General features: G+C 43.7%; 1 protein-coding gene across 9 annotated transcripts in view; it reads right to left on the bottom strand.

The window, feature by feature from the left end:
* LOC145345245 (serine/threonine-protein kinase MRCK alpha-like) overlaps positions 1 to 20471 on the bottom strand; it is a 545867-nt gene that overhangs the window by 15954 nt on the left and 509442 nt on the right. For 6 of the 9 annotated variants that reach the window (XM_080193031.1, XM_080193035.1, XM_080193038.1 and 3 more), the window contains 5 exons: positions 19759 to 19975; positions 15733 to 15795; positions 13354 to 13947; positions 1338 to 1435; positions 101 to 185 (listed from right to left, as the gene is read on the bottom strand). In XM_080193031.1, coding sequence (XP_080049157.1) covers positions 101 to 185; positions 1338 to 1435; positions 13354 to 13947; positions 15733 to 15795; positions 19759 to 19975 — 1057 coding nt within the window. Of the gene's footprint in view, positions 1 to 91; positions 186 to 1337; positions 1436 to 13353; positions 13948 to 15732; positions 15796 to 19758; positions 19976 to 20471 lie in introns of all 9 variants that reach the window. The other 3 variants (XM_080193034.1, XM_080193032.1, XM_080193036.1) reach the window with 1 other exon arrangement.

Genomic DNA, 20471 nt, shown 5'->3' on the forward strand with positions numbered 1-20471 from the left:
TGCTGCACACAAGACTAATGGTTCAGCAATGCTGGCTACTGTTAAAAAACCCTTAAAATAACTAAGTACATTAAAGATTAAAAGCACTTACTAGACGTACCTGCCATCTTATTCTTGAAATAGATTAATCTGATTGTCTCGAGCCCTAGTAGGTTAAGCGTTCCCTCTGTATTAAGTGGCCGAACCTGTAAGAAGAGGAGCTCTCAGTAACTAATCTCACAAGGAATTTCTCCAGCAATACATCATTGATTCCCTACTTATTCCCACCACATGGAATTTCCAAACAGTGCATCACAGCAGTTATATACATTAGATACGTACTGATAGGGTATGGTATTAATAAACTGTCAGGAGAGGTAGGTTTTGTGTCTTTCTATGCTCTGTGAACTGAAATCCCACTCACCTGATGAAGGGGCAACAAGTGCTCTGAAAGCTAGTGGCTTTTGCTACCAAATAAACCTGTTGGACTTTAACCTGATGTTGTGAGACTTCTTACTGTGTCTACCCCAGTCCAACGCCGGCATCTCCACATCAGGAGAGGTAGGGCCAGAGGATGCAAATTGAAATTAAAATTACATTTTAAACAGACAAGCTCTGAAGACTGGATGAATAAATGTATACAAGTCATTTAGCTCATAGATACAAAATGAATTTAGAGGGATAATGGAGTGTGGGACCATCACAAGAGATACAGAATATAAAAGGAAGTAAGTGCTGGAGTTCCCATCTTGAGAAAAATGCACCAGAATCAGAAACAGAATCAGATACCTGGGATAAGGGGATTTAGTTATAGTGGGGGAGTCAGCAAACTCAAGTTACATTCACTGAGATGGGGGTCTTGGAGTGATCTGATAGAGGTAGAGAAAGGAGGAAGGAAATAGAGCAAGAAGGAAGAAAGTTAGGCAACGCTCACTGTGAAATCCCTCGATTCTTTCATGGGCTGTGGACATTGCTGGCAATTTGCTGCCTGTTTTCAACTGCCTTGAACAGTGTGGTTGGCTAGGCTATATCTGACAGCAGTTAATAGTTGGCCATATTGTTGTGGGTCTGGAGTCACATGTAGGATGGCAGATTCCCCTCTCTAATGGGCATTAAATTGTTGTAAAAACCCATCTGGAGCTATGCTAAGTTTCATCGTCACCATTACTGAGACTAGCTTTATTTGTTCATTGAATTCAAATTCCACCAGCTGTTGTGATGCGAATGAAACAATGTCCCCAGAGCATTAAACTGGAACACTGGTCCAGTGATGTTACCACTGTGCCACCGTCTACCCTTCCCATATCACTGTAAGGAACAGATAATATAAGCAAAGTGAAGAAAGGAACTGAACATACCTTCTTTAGTGCAACTGTCTGAATCCACTCCATAGTGTTCACATCAAATACATCTACAGCATTCTCACTATACACTGACAGATATGGAGCATTGTAACCTGCAGAAACACAACGCAACTGACAGTCAAGTCCTGACCTTTCTACAATAAATTATATCACGATGCAAAGTAGAATAGCCTCACCTAATGGTGTTCAGACACTGACTGTTTAGAGTAACATACCAATATTGCAGAGAGCTATTACATTTGAGCCATAACATTTCAATGTACAAAGGTTTTTTTGTATCACTCTGTGTTTGAAGGGACTGCTCTCATCACCACTGACAACAGCAAGACGCCTGTACTGACCAGCATTTCCCTCCAGCGTGTAATAAAGGTCCAGCCCTCTCTCCAGGCACAGTCCGAGTTTGGAAGAACACAATCTGTACTTGCATTGCACAGTTCAATGATTCTATAGCCCCACCAGCCACTGAGCAGAGTTGGAGCAAATTCTTGTTGTACACCAGATCTGTCACTCACAGTTTGTCTATTTGGACTTTGATAGTTTGTCTGGACCTACTTTGTTTGTGCCCTTCATAATCTTGCAACCTTCAAATCAAGCTACTTTCAAATGTTATGCTGCATAGTGCATGACTGCCATCTACTGTACACTATACCCAGCACCGCAGAAACCTTTTACTCTCTTTAGGAAACTGTATCATAAAGGACTGAATCTTAGTGGACAGTTTATAATGTGTCAATGATATACAAACAGAAAATGCTGGATAATCTCAGCATCTGTGGAGAGAGAAACAGAGTTAACATTTCGAGACCGTATGACCCTTCTACAGAACTGAAGAGGGGAGAAAAATAGTGAATTATATAATTGGAGAGGGAGGTGAGGTAGAATGGAAGGACTGGGAAAGGTCGGAGCAATAATGAGATTGACAAAGATCTATGGACATAAGACACACAGGGTGGTAATGGTGGCATTAAGGACTAAAGAACTGCCAACAGTGACCTGAGGTAGAACAGCACAATCTGTTAATAGGAGAAGTTCAGTGTTCAGTTGGAGTAAAACTGAAAAAGAAGTGACAGGTGGCCCTGTGGAGGAGAGGTGAGGTTGTATTGGGACAAAGGAAACAAAGAGGTGGGGTGGGGGGTTCAAGACAGAGGGACAAGTTCTCAATTTAAAGTTGTTGAACGTAGTGTTGAGTTCAAAAGGCTGTAACGTGCTGATCGGAAGATGAACTGTTCTTGCAGTTTGCATTGGGCATCATTGGAGCATTGCAGCAGGCCGAGGACAGACACGAGGGCATGGAGCAGGGTGCTGAATTAAAAGGGCAAGCGATCGGAAGGTGGGAGTCATGCTTGCGGACTGAGTGAAGGTGTTCCGCAAAGCAGTCACCCAGTAAGGAATTTTCCCTTCCCACCCACCAGGGGAATGGCAGTGGGTGAGGCGCAGAGCATGCAAAGGTCTGTTCTTCAGGTGGGACTTCCAGTCTTGGGCTGAGAGCAGCGGAAAAACCCTTCCCCAATCTGCGTTTAATCTCCCCAAGATAGAGGAGACCACACTGGGAGCAGCAAATCTGGTAGACTGTACAGTCTACTGAATACTTTGGTTTGAGTGTGAAAGGATTAAAAATCATCCACTGCAACAAAGGCTGGGAAAGCTGTTTGAGCTGCAAGGTGCAGTTACAAAAACAATGGCTAAAAGGACATTGATGGGCCACGAGAGGACTGTAACTAATACATCACTGCTTCAGTAACAGTCCAAGACTGCAGTGTGTTCTGATGTCACTCCCCAGGGTGTCAGAAAGTTAAGAACTATAGACATGTTTATTGATAATGTAGCTATCAATACATGCTCTGTTGGTGACTGGATACTGTAATCAGTTAAGCGTAGGGTTGTTGTAATTGGTGAATCACTATTGTGGGAAACAAATGAAGGAATCAGAACTATTACTTGGGATTGGATATTGATTACTTTTGAATGAGTGTACAATTTTGATTGGTTTTTGTTAAATACTTGCAGATGAGCCAGAATTTTAATTGCTGTTGTATTCCTTTGTTCTGCAATCTGTATACCACATGTGTGCTACAGGCTTCCTCTGCTATAGCTTGAAATAATCTGATTTAAACTCCAAAGTCTAATTTGACCTTTCGAGGGAAGCAAAAAATGGAATAGCTTGCTGGCTTCTTCCTCCTCACATCAGAGTGTTAACGATACATGGTATTATGGATGTTCAAACTGGCCAGCAATGCAGGGGGTTAAAACTTAACTTCGTTACTGGTGTGTGAATTGTAATTCTTAAGAATATGCTGGGCGACTTGCGCCACTCTGCATTTTGCTTTGAAATAGTGGCACCTCATCCTTAATTTCTTGTCTTTTTAAAGAACTTGCTGGATTTGTCCACTGGGATCTTACACTGTCTACAGGAATCCACTGGGATCTTACACTGTCTACAGGAATCCACTGGGATATTACCTTGTCTACAGGAATCCACTGAGATCGCTCACTGTCTGCAGGAATTCACTGGGATCGCTCACTGTCTGCAGGAATCCACTGGGATCGCTCACTGTCTGCACGAATCCATTGAGATCTCTCACTATCTACAAGAATCCACTGGGATCTTTCACTATCTACAAGAATCCACTGGGATCTTTCTATGTCTACAGGAATCCACTGTGATCTCTCTATGTCTACAGGAATCCACTGGGATCTCTCTGTCTACAGGAATCCATTGGGATCTCTCACTGTCCACAGGAATCTTTTGGGATCTCTCTCTGTCTGCAGGAATCAACTGGGATCTTCCACTGCCTACAGAAATCCACTGGGATCGCTCACTGTCCATAGGAATCTATGGGATCTCTCATTATCCACAGGAATCTACTAGGCTCTCCATCTACAAGAATCCACTGGAATTTCTCCCTGTCTACAGATCCACTGGGATCTTTTGGAGTCTACAGGAATCCACTGGGATCTCTCATTATCCACAGGAATCCGCTGGGCTCCCTCACTCTCCACAGGAATCCACTGGGATTTTTCAATGTCTACAGGAATCCATTGGTATCTCTCACTGTCTACAGAAATCCACTGGAATCTCTCATTGTCATGATGTAGAGATGTCAGTGTTGGACTGGGGTAAACACAGTAAGAATTCTCACAACACCAGGTTATAGTCCAACAGGTTTATTTGATAGTAATCCCACAAGCTGCTTTATAAGAAAGATGTGGAGGCATTGGAAAGGGTGCACAGGAGGTTTACCAGGATGTTGCTTGGTATGGTGGGAAGGTCTTATAAGGAAAGGCTGAGGGACTTGAGGTTATTTTCATTGGAGAGAAGAAGGTTACGAGGTGACCTGATTGAGGCATACAAGATGATCAAAGGATTGGATAGGGTGGACAGTGAGAGCCTTTTACCTCGGATGGTGATGGCTAACACAAGGGGACATAGCTTTAAGTTAAGGGGTGGTAATTATAGGACGGATGTCAGAGGTAGGTTCTTTAATCAGAGGGTAGTAAGGTTGTGAAATGCCCTGCGTGCAGCAGTTGTGGACTCGCCAACTTTAAGGGCATTCAAATGGTCTGTGGATAGGCATATGGATAACATTGGAATAGTTTAGGTTAGAGGGCCATTAGATTGGTTCCACTGGTCAGTGCAACATTGAGGGCCGAAGGGCCTGTACTGTGCTGTAATGTTCTATGTTCTATGGTGTTGTGAGACTTCTTACTATATCTCTCATTGTCTACAGCAATCCACTGGGCTCTTTAAAGAGTGTTTTTTTTCCAAAGAATGTACTCTGCAGTTGTGAGCAAACATTTTCAGTTTGGTTTTCTCACTGTTTTTGGGCTGTCTATGAGAGTTTTTATTGCTACTTAAATGGGCATTTGTTTATTTTTACTGGGATGTTTATAACTCTGCGTTGTTAGGAGAAAAACGGGTTGGCAGGTCAGGTGACAGGAGTTCTTTTGTTTTCAGTTTGTGTTGCTGTTTAGTTTGAGTTTTAGTTTTCGAAGGGGCATCAGGCTGAAAAGAAGTCTCTACCTCTCTCTCACCCCCCTGTTTTTTGGAAATTCTGCTGGTTAGCTGAAAGCAAGGTCCTGCCTTTCTGAAGGGGAGGATCGACTGTTGGTGGTTTACCTATGAATCCCTGTTTTGGGAAGCTGTTCTGACTTCAAACTGTTCTGAAAACTGCAGACTTCATCCAAAGGTATCATGTCCAGGAGCACGTGGGCATTAGTCTTTGCTGTGTTAAACCTGTGAAAAAGGTCTTTTGTCTATGGGATTGGTTTGATTGGAACACATTAGATATATATGTTAAAAGTTATATATTATAGTGGTTGTTTTGTTTCTTGTTGTAATTGATAAGAACATAGAACATTACAGCGCAGAACAGGCCCTTCGGCCCACGATGTTGCGCCGACCAGTTAAAAAACAATGACCCTCTAACCTAAACCAAACCCTTTCCATCCATAAACCTATCCACGGATCTCTTAAATGCCCCCAAACTAGGCGCATTTACAACTGCAGCAGGCAGGGCATTCCAATCCCTCACCACCCTCTGGGTAAAGCACCTACCCCTGACATCCGTCCTATAACTACCACCCCTTAAATTTAAAGCTATGCCCCCTCATGCTAGCTTTCTCCATCCGAGGAAAAAGGCTATCACTGTCCACCCTATCCAAACCTCTGATCATCTTATATGTTTCAATAAGGTCCCCTCGCAGCCACCTTCTTTCTAATGAAAACAACCTCAAATCCCTCAGTCTCTCCTCATAGGACCTCCCCTCCATACCAGGCAACATCCTGGTAAACCTCCTCTGCACCCTCTCCAAAGCCTCCACATCCTTCCTATAATGTGGGGACCAGAACTGTACACAATACTCCAAGTGCAGACGCACCAGAGTTTTGTACAGTTGCAACATGACGCTGCGGCTCTTAAATTCAATCCCCCTACCAATAAACGCCAAGACACCGTATGCCTTCCTAACAACCCTATCTACTTGATTCCCAACTTTCAGGGATCTATGTACACATACACCTAGAGCCCTCTGTTCATCCACACTATTCAGAGTCCTACCGTTAGCCCTATACTCTACACATCCGTTATTCCTGCCAAAGTGAATTACCTCACACTTTTCCGCATTAAACTCCATCCTCCACCTCTCGGCCCAGCTCTGCAACTTGACCAAGTCTCCCTGTAGACTAAGACACCCTTCCTCACTATCTACCACACCTCCGACTTTGGTGTCATCAGCAAATTTACTAATCCACCCAGCTATACCCTCATCCAGATCATTTATAAAAATTACAAACAGCAGTGGCCCCAAAACAGATCCCTGAGGCACACCACTCGTAACTGAACTCCATGTCGCTTACCATCAACCACTACCCTCTGTCTCCTATCCGCCAGCCAATTCCTAATCTAATTTCCTAAATCACCCTCAATCCCATACATCTGCAATTTCTGCAGAAGGCTTCCATGGTGAACCTTATCAAACGCCTTACTAAAGTCCAAATACACCACGTCAACTGCCTTACCCCCATCCACCTCTTTGGTCACTTTCTCAAAAAACTCAATAAGGTTAGTAAGGCACAACCTACCCTCCACAAAACCATGCTGACTATCTCTAATCATTTCATTACTCTCCAAATAACTATAAATCCTATCCCTAATAATTTTTTCTAAAACCTTACCCACAACAGAAGTAAGACTCACCGGTCTATAATTCCTGGGGAAGTCTCTGTTCCCCTTCTTAAACAATGGGACAACATTCGCTAACCTCCAATCTTTTGGCACTATACCGGTGACCAACGACGACCTGAAGATCAGAGCCAGAGGCTCTGCAATCTCCTCCCTTGCCTCCCAGAGAATCCTAGGGTAAATCCCGTCCGGCCCAGGGGACTTATCTATTTTCAAACCCTCAAGAATAACTAGCACATCCTCCTTGTCAACTGCAGTACTGTCCAGTTTACAACCCTGTAACCCAGTGTTCTCCACAGCTACATTTATGTCCCCCTGCGTGAACACCGAAGAGAAATATTGGTTCAATGCCTCTCCAATCTCTTCCGGTTCCACACATAAATTCCCACTGCTGTCTCTAACTGGCCCTAATCTTGCCCTAACCAACCTTTTGTTCTTAACGTATCTATAGAACGCCTTAGGATTCTCCTTAATCCTATCAGCCAAAGTCTTCTCATGTCCTCTTTTAGCCCTTCTTAACTCTCTCTTTAACTCCCTCCTAGCCAATCTAAAGCTCTCTAGTGCACTATCTGAGCCCTCAAGTCTCATCCGGACATAAGCCTCCTTTTTCTTTTTAACCAGCGAATCAACTTTCCTAGTGCACCACGGTTCCCTAGCTCGACCAATACCTCCTTGCCTGACAGGGACATACATATCAAGGACTCGCAGTAGCTGCTCCTTGAAAAAACTCCACATTTCGGACGTTCCCAGACCCTGTAGTCTCCTAGTCCAACCTATGCTTCCTAATTCTCTCCTAATAGCCTCATAATTACCCTTCCCCCAGCTAAAACTACTGACCCGAGGTTCCTGCCTATCCCTTTCCATCACTAAGGTGAACGTAACCGAATTGTGGTCACTATCACCAAAATGCACCCCAACTTCCAAGTCTAGCACCTGGTCTGGCTCATTTCCCAGCACCAAATCCAATATAGCCTCACCTCTAGTTGGCCTGTCAACATACTGAGTCAAGAAACCTTCCTGCACGCTTTGTACAAAAACTGACCCCTCTAATGAGCTAGAGCTATAGCTATTCCAATCAATATTAGTAAAGTTAAAGTCCCCCATAACAATTACCCTATTACTTTCACTCCTATCCAGGATCGTCTCCGCAATCCTTTCCTCAACCTCTCTAGAACTTTTAGGAGGTCTATAAAAGACTCCCAACAGGGTGACCTCTCCTCTCCTATTTCTAACCTCAGCCCATACTACCTCAACAGACGAGTCCTCATCAAACTTCCTCTCTAACACCGTGATACAATCTTTGACTAATAATGCTACCCCTCCCCCTCTTCTACCTCCTTCTCTACTCCTACTGAAGCATTTGAACCCCGGAACCTGCAACAACCATTCCTGACCCTGCTCTATCCATGTCTCTGAAATGGCTACAACATCAAAGTCCCAGGTACTGATCCACGCTGCAAGTTCATCCACTTTATTGCGAATATTCCTCGCATTAAAGTATACACATTTCAAACCCTGCTCCACTTCACCCCCACGATGCCGTTCATTGCAGTCCCCATCTGTGCCCCCCTCACTTTCACCCCTGCTACTCAAGACCCCACCCCCCCTCTGAATCAGAGTTCTTGTAATTTTCTTATTATACATGTTAACTGTATTCTTAAACAAACTTTGTTTGATAAAAGCTCCCTAGTGGGTCATTTGAATCATACCTGAAGTGAGACCTATTATACTTATCCTCGCCAAATTTAAGATGCAATGTATTCAAGAGGTGGCTGGATATAGCATTTGGGGTGAATGGGATCAAAGGTTATGGTGAAAAAGCAGGATTAGGCTATTGAGTTGGATGATCAGCCACGATCGTAATGAATGGTGGAGTAGGCTCAAAGGGCCAAATGGCTTCCTCCTGCTCCTATCTTCTCTGGTTCTATGCAAAGCCTGTGATTCAGGTGGGCTCCATAAAACACTTTGGAGTTTCTGATCTGAACCATAAAATTACACAATATCCTGTCTAGATGGCATGTTCCCTATGTGGTTCGTCAATGTATTCATCCAGAAAACAATCCCATATATACTCCAGGAATTCCTCCTCTATGGTAATGTGAGTGATTTGATTTGTCCAACCCACATGCAGATTAAAGTCACCCATAATTCCAGATGTTCTTTTCTCGCATGTGTCTCTAATTTCTTGTTTGGTGTCATTCCCAACATCAATAGAGTCTTCTGGGGTCTATATATAACCGTGCCACTTGGTGTTCTTAGCTCTCCCCATATAGATTCCACATTGTCAAAATCCCTTCTCAAACCGTTTACATCCACTTGCTAAATTGATTCATCCACTTTATTGTGAACGCACCACATGTTAAGGCACAAAACCTTTAGGCTTATTTTTTTAACATTACTGGTCCTGTTCCCACTATTTTTCACTGAAGCCTTGTTTAAATCTGGACCTTGGTTTCTTTGTCCATCACCTTTCTTATTTTCCTTTCTGTTTTTGGTTTTTGTCATTGATTCCTCCTCTTCTGACTCCTTACACAGGTTCCCATACCCCACCATTCCCAGAATCGTTTGACCTTTCCCATGCCCCTCACTGCCCAGAGGAATCCATTGGCCTCTCTGCGCCTTCTCCCAGCGAGGAATTCCATGCATAGACATTTGAAGTAGAGACCAGCAGGTGTAACGCTTCCTTCCACATATCGAATTGAAACAAGATAGCACCAGACATAACAGAAATCCTTAAAAAGAGATATGTGCAGGTAAATAATGGTCCAAGTTAGCAACAGAATAATTTATTGAAACAAAAATATAAAATGCTGGAAAATCTCAGCAGGTTTGACAACATCTGTGGAGAGAGAATAGAACCAATGCTTTGAGTCTGGATGACCCTCTGTCAGAGCTGAAAGCAAAGAAAATCAAACAAGACTTATACCATGGGGTGGGGACGCGGGGAGGTGTGGTGCTGTAATTGGACAAAGGGAATTTCAATGACATGGTAAAGGTTGAAAAAGGTGCTAAAAGTGTCCATTAAGTAATTGGAATTACTGGGTGGGGGGGCGGTTGGAGACAAGACGGAGGTTGAGATTTCAGAAATGGAAAAATAAAAATGGCAATAGAAAGTGATAAAAATGGACAAATGATATAAAAAGAAAAAGTGAAATAAAATAAATAGAAATGGGGTGAAGGTGGAGGGGAGAGTTCATTCTCTGAAGTTGTTGAACTCAGTGTTCAGTCTGGAAGGCTGTAAAGTGCCTAATCGGAAGATGAGATGCTGTTCCTTCAGTTTGCTTAAGGGTTCGCTAGAACACTGCAAAAGGACAAGGACAGACATGTGGACAGAGGAGAAGAGTGGTGTGGTTAAGTGACAGGTTTGGTCCTGCTTGCGGATGGACTGAAGGTGTTCTGCAAAGTGGTCACCTCTGTATCTCTGTTCTGCCATTCACACATTCCAATCACATAATGGACACTTTTAGCACCTTTCTCATCATCACCTACATTCCCTTTCTCCAATTATGGCACACCACTCTCATTGTACATATCCTGTCCAATTTTCTTTCTCTTCAGCTCTGATGAAGGGTCATCCAGTCTCAAAACGTTGGCTCTATTCTCTCTCCTCTGTCAGACCTGCTGAGTTTCTCCAGCAATTTCTGTTTTTGTTTCAGGTTCCAACATCTGCAATAATTTGCCTTTAGAATAGTATATTGTACTGTTAATGCTGCATAATGCTCTTCTCAGTATTAACAGTGCCTTCTCTGACTCATCACAAGGGGACCTGGGGCTTTGTGTATGAAGTGATGAACACTTCTAAATCCTGTACTAAGTATGTGTTCATGGCAGAAAAACTCATCATTTTTTACTGAGGTTGGAGAATCTTTTTGTGGTCTTTCTTTGTAAGGAACAGGGCCCTGTATGAAAATCTTCAGGACATTTCATTGCGCTAACAGCAATGTTCCGGGTAAAGACTACTTGAATGACATTCAGTTCAGGATGAGTAGAAATGTCCTCCATTTAAATATTGAAAAGTCTGAAACCATTGTCTTGTTCTGTAGCACAAATTCTCTACCTGAGCCTCTAACTCTATTACTTTTCCTAGCAACTGCCTGAGGCTGGACCAGACTGATTGCAACCCTGGTGTCATGTGTGACCCTAGCTGACGTTTTGACCACTTATTACACTATCATGAAGACCATCTATTTCATCTTTATAATATAGCCTAGCTCTAGCTCTTTTTCACCTCATCTGTTGCTGAAACCCACAGCCATGCCTTTTTAATCTCTATATTTGACTATTTAATACAGTCTGAGCCAGCACTCCACATTCTATCTTCCATCAGCTTGAGATCATCCAAAGCTCTGCTGCCCATGCCCCAATTCACACCCTGTCCTGTTCACTTAACATCTAGAAATTTGGCATGCCCACAATGACTCTCACCAACTTTCATGGATGCACTAAAGAAAGCATTCTTTCTAGTTGTATCACAGCTTGGTATGGCTCCTGCTCTGTCCAAGACCACAAGAAGGTACAAAGGGTTGTGAATATAGCCCAATCCGTCACGCCAACCAGCCTCCCATCCATTGTCTCTGTTTACACTTCCCGCTGCCTTGGAAAAGCAGCCAGCATAATCAAGGACTCACGCACCCCAGACATTCTCTCTTCCACCTTCTTCTGTCGGGGAAAAGATACAAAAGTTTGACGTTACGTACCAACTGATTCAAGAACAGCTTCTTCACTGCTGCTGTCAGACTTTTGAATGGACCTACTTTGCATTAAGTTGATCTTTCTCTACACCCTAGCTATGACTGTAACACTACATTCTGCACTTTCTCCTTTCCTTCTCTATGAACAGTATGTATGACTCTATAGCACAAGAAACAATACTTTTCACTGTACACTAATTCATGTGACAATAATGAACCAAATCAAAAATCCCTGTGCTTGTTGACCCATTGAAGTTTCAATCTCAAAATTATAATCCTTGCTTTCAAATCTGGCCAGGGTTTTGTTGCTACCCCTGAGATTTATAAATGTGTAGTGGTCCATTTTGGCAGGACCAACAGGATGCAGGAGTACAATATCAAGGGTAGGAGTCTTAGCTGGGTTGAAGAGCAGAAGGATCTTGGGGTCCGGGTCCATAGGACTCTTAAATCGGCCTCGCAGGTGGAGGATGTGGTCAAGAAGGCGTATGGTGTACTGGCCTTCATTAATCGAGTGACTGAGTTTAGGAGTCGGGAGGTAATGCTGCAACTTTATAGGACCCTTGTCAGACCCCACTTGGAGTACTGTGCGCAGTTCTGGTCGCCTCACTACAGGAAGGATGTGGAAGCTATTGAAAGGATGCAAAGGAGATTTACAAGGATGTTGCCTGGATTGGGAGGCATGCCTTATGAAGATAGGTTGAGGGAGCTAGGTCTCTTCTCCGTTGGAGAGACGAAGGTTGAGAGGCGACCTGATAGAGGTTTATAAAATGTTGAGAGGAATAGATAGGGTGGATTCTCGGAGGCTATTTCCCAGGGCTGAAATGGTCGCTATGAGAGGACACAGGTTTAAGGTGCTGGGAAGCAAGTACAGAGGAGATGTTAGGGGTAAGTTTTTCACTCAGAGGGTGGTGATGAGTGGAATAGGCTGCTGTCAGTGGTGGTAGAGGCGAACTTGCTGGGGTCTCTTAAAAGACTTCTGGATGAGTATATGGGATCTAATGGCATTGTAAGTTACAGATAGTTCTATGGCTTGGTAGGTATAGATGTGATCGGCGCAACTTGTGGGCCGAAGGGCCTGTTTCTGCTGTAGTGTTCTATGTTCTATATCTAACACAAGTCCTCTCATTCCAGTCTCTTGAGCATCTCTAGATTTTAATTCCTCCACCACTGGTGACTTCATCTCCAACCGTCAATTCCCCAACTCTGGAATTCACTGGCTATACCACCACCTTCCTTCCAAATAACTTTTGTATTTGCTTTTGTTCACCTGCCCTCATATATTTGTCAAATGTTGCTTTATAAGAGCTGTGTGAAATGCCTCGGGATGTTTTATTATGTTAAGGATGCTATCTAAATAAAGTTGCATATGTGTTAAATTTTGGGAAATTCCCACATGTTTTAGGAAAGGAATATTGTTGATATAAAAAGAAAATGTTGTTTCTTTTTCATCTGGTTTCCTCCAGTGAAGGTGCTCGCTCTTTTTATTTGGAGGCTCCCTGAGTGCTGGAATTGACTAATTCAACACACAGGGACCAGGGCACTTTTGGGTTGTGTTGGTCAAGTACTGAGAATTAGATTTACCTTCATCGATTAGCTGGCACACCCCAAATTTACAAGTAAAAGAAACAAACAACTTACAGCATGTTGTGGGAATAGCTGGCCACATCAGTTCCTGCTGCCTTGACCTTCGACCCTGGCAGTCCACATAAATGCCCACAGTAGTGAAACACAATAAATACTCCTTGCCCGAGATTTCCACTGCACAGATTGCATCGTTAGGCTGCTGGGTGATAAAGGAGAGTGTATGGTCATCAGGATGGAGTAAGCTGATGGGACCTCCGTCTCCCTGCAGCGGGTATTTGGCAAAACCGGACTGATAGCCGACAAGCAAGCGCTCGCTGAAAATAGCCATCCACTGCACGTTGCCCGGGACTTGGATCTCCTTGAACTTTTTGTGACGAGTTTTGCTCTGGTTGAGTTCGTAGCACTGCACCTGCCGTTTCATGGCCACACACAAGCACGTGGCTGAGCCATGGCGCATTGATCCCGATACCAGCGTTTGGCAGCCCTTTGTTTCCACCAGTTTGAAGAAATCGCCTTCTCGGCCGTCAAGGGCAGAGGTGGGGAAGAGGCGGACGTGCCGGTTCCGTCCAGAAATGACAGCAATCAGCTGCTCCCCTGAGATGAGCTCGATCTGATGGACCTTCTTGTTATCACCAACACGGATAATTTCTATCAAAGAGAAAAGGAAAGGAAAAGTTTTCATTTCACTTACATACAGTTCTATAACACCTTTCACAATCTCAAGACATTCCATGCAAAAAAAAAACACTGATTTTTAATTCACCTCATGGGATGTGAGTGTCACTGACAAAGCCATCCCTAATTGCCCTTGAAAAAGTGGTGGTGAGCTGCAGTCCCTGTGACGTGCATATACCCATAATGCTGTTAGCAAGGGGTGTTCTGGGATTTTGACCCTGTGACAACGAAGGAATGGCAATATAGTTCCAAGTCACCATTATATGTAACCCAGAAGACAACTTTTCAGGTGGTGGTGTTCCCATGTCCTTTCAGCTGGTAGAGGTCACAGGTTTGGACAGTGCTGTTGAAGGAGCCTTGATGAGTAGCTGCTGTGAATCCTGTAGATGGTACACACTGCTACCACAGTGAGGGAGTGAATGTTTAAGATGATAGATGGGACGCCAGTCAAGGAGTTGCTTTGTCCTGGATGGTGTTGAGTTTCTCAAGTGCCCTTGGAACTACACTCATCCCGGCAAGTGGAGAGTATTCCAGCTGATTTGTGCATTGCAGATGGTGGACAAGCTTTGGGGAGTCAGGTGGTGAGTTGACCTCCACAATTCCTAGCGTCTGACCTGTTTTTGTAGCCACAGTATTTATATGGCTAGTCCAATTGAGTTTCTGGTCAATGGTAACCCCCAGGATGTTGATAGTGAGGGATTCAGCAATGGTAATGCCATTGAATGTTAAGGAGGGATGCTTAGATCCTCTCTTGTTGGAGATGGCCAATCCTGACACTTGTGTGGCACGAATGTTACTTGCCACTTATCAACCCAAGCCTAGATGTTGCTCATGTCTCACGAACATGGACTACTTCAGTATCTTTGGAGTCGCAATTGGTGTTAAACATCTGTGCAATCAGTGAACATCCCCATTTCCAATGTTTTTTAACTTTTCTGAAACAGTTTAGTATGAGTTGGAGGTGGCACAGTGGCTAGCGCTGCTGCTTTACAGCACCAGGGACCCAGGTCCACCCACGGTGACTGTCTGTATGGAGTCTGCGCCTTCTCCTCGTGTCTGCGTGGGTCTTCCCCTGGGTGCTCCAGTTTCCTCCCACAGTCCAAAGATGTGCAGGTTAGGTGAATTGGCCTTGATAAATTGCCCCTTAGCATCCCAGGATGTGTGGGTTAGTGGGATCTGCCATGGTAAATAAGGGGGGGTTATGGGAATGCTCTATCAACAGTGCAAGCATGATGGACTGAATGGCCTCCTTCTGCACCGTAGGGTGTCTATGATTCTAGTGGAAGCTCTTACTTAGGAAATAGTTCCACCAAACACTGATTACATTTGAACATTCTGAGTTCCTGCAGTTTGTAGATCTGAAAGGGACTTGAATCTGACATGGGAGACTAGCAGTTTGTGTGTATGGAGCAGGAGCTTGGAATTTTTTTATGCACTGGGCTTCATATTTCTATGTAACTACTTGCAACCCAGTCTGATTGTGACATTTATATCAGTCCCCACTCCAAGAAGCTGAGCATCCCTTAATTAAACCATCACACTTTCTCCAGCTACAAGATCTCATCTGAGAAAACTCCAGAAGAAACATTTCATATAAATTACATGACAAATAAACAGTTACAGGGGATTAAAAAATGTAAGGAATAAAGGTATGGAACACATTTGCTGTTCATGTTGGCAATAAAACTGAAATTTAAGTGCATGTGGAATTGTATAGGACTTGCTCAGTGGAAGTGGGTAAGAAAGAAATCCACTTACCGTCTTTGGTGACATGCACTACAAACAATCCTTCTTCATTTCCCAGTGCTATCCTCTCATGATCTGGAATTCAGCAACAATGAGGGCAACAGCTGTTAATATTTGGCATCTACATCTTATTGGTCAACATTTCATCCTAACAAAGATACTAAATACAGCCACATAGTGCTAATATGAGGTCTCAAATCAATATGACCCAGTGTCACAGTGCCTTAACAGCACATCTCAGCACCAATTTGTAATACAGTACCAATCAGAATTCTCTTTGTTCAGTAGTCCTCCGGGTCTCCTGATTTTAAGCAGTACTGCTTGGCTGACTAAAACCTTGGACTGCCCAAAGTGACTTTGGCACGGAAATTGGTTATGGTGTGTTTTCAGGCTTATAGCCAACAATGAAGAACTTCACTTGGAAGGCCTGAGACCAGCTCAATACTGGATCTTGGGTTCCATGAACATGTTAGAATCATAGAATCCTACACTGTTGAAGGAGGCCACTTGGTCCATCAAATCCGTACTGACCACAATCCCACGCAGGCCCCATCCCCACAACCCCATGCAATTACAATAGGTAGTTCCCCTGACATTAAGGGACAATTTACCATGGCCAACCACCTAACCTGCACATCTTTGCAATGTGGGAGAAAAGAGAAACACCTGGAGAAAATGCATGCAGACACGGGGAGAATGTGCAAACTCCACACTGACAGTGCAAGAAACAATACTTTTCATTGTATGTTAATACACGTGACAATAATAAATCAAATCAAATCAAAAGACAGTGACCCAAGCCGGGAATTGAACCGGGTCTCTGGCACTGTGAGGCAGTAATGCCAACCACTGTGTCACCGGGCCACCAGTTCTATATGTGCTGTGGTCCTCCTCAGATAAGTGATACATTTCACTGAGCATATCAGGCTGCTAGCCTCAGTTTTAAGTTAAAGTCAAAGAACAAAATGTTCCTCCTTTAAAACCCTCCTTTGAACTGATGTCTCTGATCAAGCTAACCCCCAACATTGCCTCCTTTGGCTTGGGAGTAAGAAGTCTGACAACACCAGGTTTAAGTCCAACCGATTTATTTGATAGTAAACTCACAAGCTTCGTCAAGTGAATGGAGAGTTCTGGCCTCGGACAGAGCATATAACAGCAGAGACAGTTTACAGATTACTGATTAGAATGCGAATCCTTACACCTAACCTGCTGTTCAAGTCTTAAAGTGGCTGACAATGTGATTGGAAGGAGCACTGATCACAGGTTAAAGAGATGTGTATTGTCTCCAGACAGTACAGTAAGTGAGGTTTTGCAAACCCAGGCAAGTCACGGGGGTTACAGATAGTGCGACATGAACCCAAGATCCCCGTTGAGACCGTCCTCGTGTGTGCGGAACTTGGCTATCAGTCTCTGCTCAGCAACTCTGCACTGTCGTGTGTTGTGAAGGCCACCTTGGAGAATGCTTACCCGAAGGTCAGAGGCCGAATGCCCGTGTCCACTGAAGTGTTCGCCAACAGGAAGGGAACAGTCTTGCTTGGTGATTGTCGAGCAACGTTCATTCATCCGTTGTCGTAGCATCTGCATGGTCTCCCCAATGTACCATGCTTCGGGACATTCTTTCTTGCAACGTATTAGGTAGACATATGATTAGGTAGATGTACTAGATATATGATGATATCAACAAGTTCCACCCCACCATCAGGCTCACCATGGACTATTCTCCAGAATCAGTTGCATTCTTGGACACACGCATCTCCATCAAGGACGGTCACCTCAGCACCTCACTGTATGGCAAGCCCACAGACAACCTCACAATGCTCCACTTCTCCAGCTTTCACCCTAAACACGTTAAAGAAGCCATCCCCTGTGGACAAGCCCTCCATATACACAGGATTTGCTCAGATGAGGAGGATCGTGACAGACACCTCCAGATGCTGAAAGATGCCCTCGTAAGAACAGGATATGGCGCTTGACACATTGATTGACAGTTCCGATGCGCCACAGCGAAAAACCGCACCGACCTCCTCAGAAGACAAACACGGGACACGGTGGACAGAGTACCCTTCGTCGTCCAGTACTTCCCCGGAGCGGAGAAGCTATGACATCTTCTCCAGGGTCTTCAACATATCATTGATAAAGACGAGCATCTCGCCAGGGCCATCCCCACACCCCCACTTCTTGCCTTCAGACAATCACGCAACCTAAAACAGACCATTGTTCGCAGCAAACTACCCAGCCTTCAGCAGAACAGTGACCACAATACCACACAACCCTGCCACAGCAACCTCTGCAAGACATGCCGGATCATCGACATGGATGACATCACCACACGTGAGAATACCATCCACCAGGTACACGGTAAATACTCTTGCAACTTGGCCAACGTTGTCTACCGAATATGTTGCAAGAAAGGATGTCCCGAAGCATGGTACATTGGGGAGACCATGCAGATGCTACGACAACGGATGAATGAACATCTCGTGACAATTGCCAGGCAAGACTCTTCCCTTCCTGTTGGCGAACACTTCAGTGGTCACGGGCATTCGGCCTCTGATCCTCAGGTAAGCATTCTCCAAGATGGCCTTCACGACACACGACAGTGCAGAGTCGCTGAGCAGAGACTGATAGCCAAGTTCCGCACACGAGGACGGTCTCAACAGGGATCTTGGGTTCATAACGCACTACCTGTAACTCCCGTGACTTGCCTGGGTTTGCAAAACCTCACTTACTGTACTGTCTGGAGACAATACACATCTCTTTAACCTGTGCTCAGTGCTCCTTCCACTCACACTGTTAGCCACTTTAAGACTTGAATAGCAGATTAGGTGTAAAGATTTGCATTCTTATCAGTAATCTGTAAACTGTCTGTGCTTTATATGCTCTGTCTGAGGCCAGAACTCTCCAGCCACCCGATGAAGAGGGAGACCTCGAAAGCTAGTGAGTTTACTATCAAATAAATCGGTTGGACTTTAACCTGGTGTTGTCAGACTTCTTGCTGTGTTTACCCCAGTCCAACATCTCCACATCTTGGCTTGGGAGTACATTTTTGTCTGATTAAGTCTCTATAAAGTGGGTTGGGATGTTTTTCTCAGTGAAAGGAAAAAGCAGAGGTCCTTTGTCGATAGCCTCCATGTTATTCAGTCACATTCAAGTAGGATTAGGCTTCCACTATGACAATGAAGCTCAAGTTAAATCTGGCATGATCTCACATCAATGATTTGGAGTGAGCATGTGACATACCGAATGAAGTTAAAGTCAGGATATTATCACTGTTGGGAATTTGCCACACAGTATACAAAGAAACATTAAGAAAATACTTGTTGTGTCTTACATATTTGGATTTAAGATCAACAGCTGTACTTCTACCCAATCCAATAGCTATCCTCCAGGTTGTGAATAACTTTGGCTTAACTTTTCTCCTATGTAATTGTCTTACTGGCGGCTGTTGAGGTTCTGAGCATGAGTGGCGAGAGTGTTGTGCAAGCAAGACCTGTTTTACTTGTGCTCCTATTACTGTTCTGCTGAGTTACTGTAATTGTTAAACTTTGTTATTTAATTATATGGAGATCAAACTTCTTGTAAACAATGCATTCTTGTAAAGAAGTTACCACAATATCAAACACAGCAGCTAAGTTACACAGAGCAAGGTCCCACAAACAATGCGAGTTAAATGGCAAGCTGATCTTTAAATTTACCAGCTTTTGGTAAATGCTGGCCAGGACTCAGGAATGATTTACTTCCACCTGAAAAGATGAAGCCTCAACTGATTGTCTAAAAGATGGCACTCCCTAAGGACTGCTCTGGCATAACTAGCACTGGAAATAAAACAGGAAAATCTGACTGAAAGTTCTTGAAATGTTGAATTTAAAGAAAAGGAAAAATTTGAACTTACATAGCACCTTTCATGTTATCAGGACATCCCATACTGCCTTATGGTTATTGTTATTATAATATGTAAACTGGCAGGTGATTGTACTTTATGATGTTACACGATGAAAGAAATCAACTTTAGTGAAAAGGCAGCCAGCTGGCTCCTACCTATTATGGCAGCTGATTGTGTTGTCTTGATAAGTGGCAGGGCACTGTCATAAGCTTCCTTCGGAACAAAGACTGATCGATCCTTGAGTTTGTTCTTCTTCAGGATACGGTGTAGCTCATTTAGCAATCCTACCCATTTATTTTTCTCATTCTCGCTGTCAGCCAGTATCAGGATTGAACACTTATTATTGGATGTTGACAGCTGGGAGGCCGTAACCTGCAAGGAATGAAGCGATGTTAAGGGGAAAACTCAAGCAGCGATAATCAGAGTTAAATTGTCTGCACTGTTTCATTTTACCCTCGCCTCATGTGCTTTAACTTGCTCTGTTAGATTATCTGGAACTAACTGACTGTGGAAAACCAGATCGTGCAAAAAAACCCTGCTTGTTCAACCCTTTGATGATTCCACTGTGTGGCTGACTTATGTTGACATAGATAATGCTCTACCTTCTTTGACATCAGCACCTATTTAAAAATAATTCTAGACCCTATATGTAAAAACAATGTGTAAACTACATTTCAGCTGTTAGCCTACAAACAGAATCAAAACCTAAAAATCTTTATAAAGATGTCTATAGTTTAAACGGCCAGTTTATACTAACACATTCAACACCATTTATATCATCCATACTTATCAACCACATTGGGTAAATGGTACTAACCATTTGTCAGTGCTACTGGAGTCAATTACAAAGGCTACATTAGGATCAAAT

Source organism: Carcharhinus amblyrhynchos, chromosome 7 (assembly GCF_965287045.1).
Source record: "Carcharhinus amblyrhynchos chromosome 7, sCarAmb.v2.hapA, whole genome shotgun sequence".
NCBI classification, from domain to species: domain Eukaryota; kingdom Metazoa; phylum Chordata; class Chondrichthyes; order Carcharhiniformes; family Carcharhinidae; genus Carcharhinus; species Carcharhinus amblyrhynchos.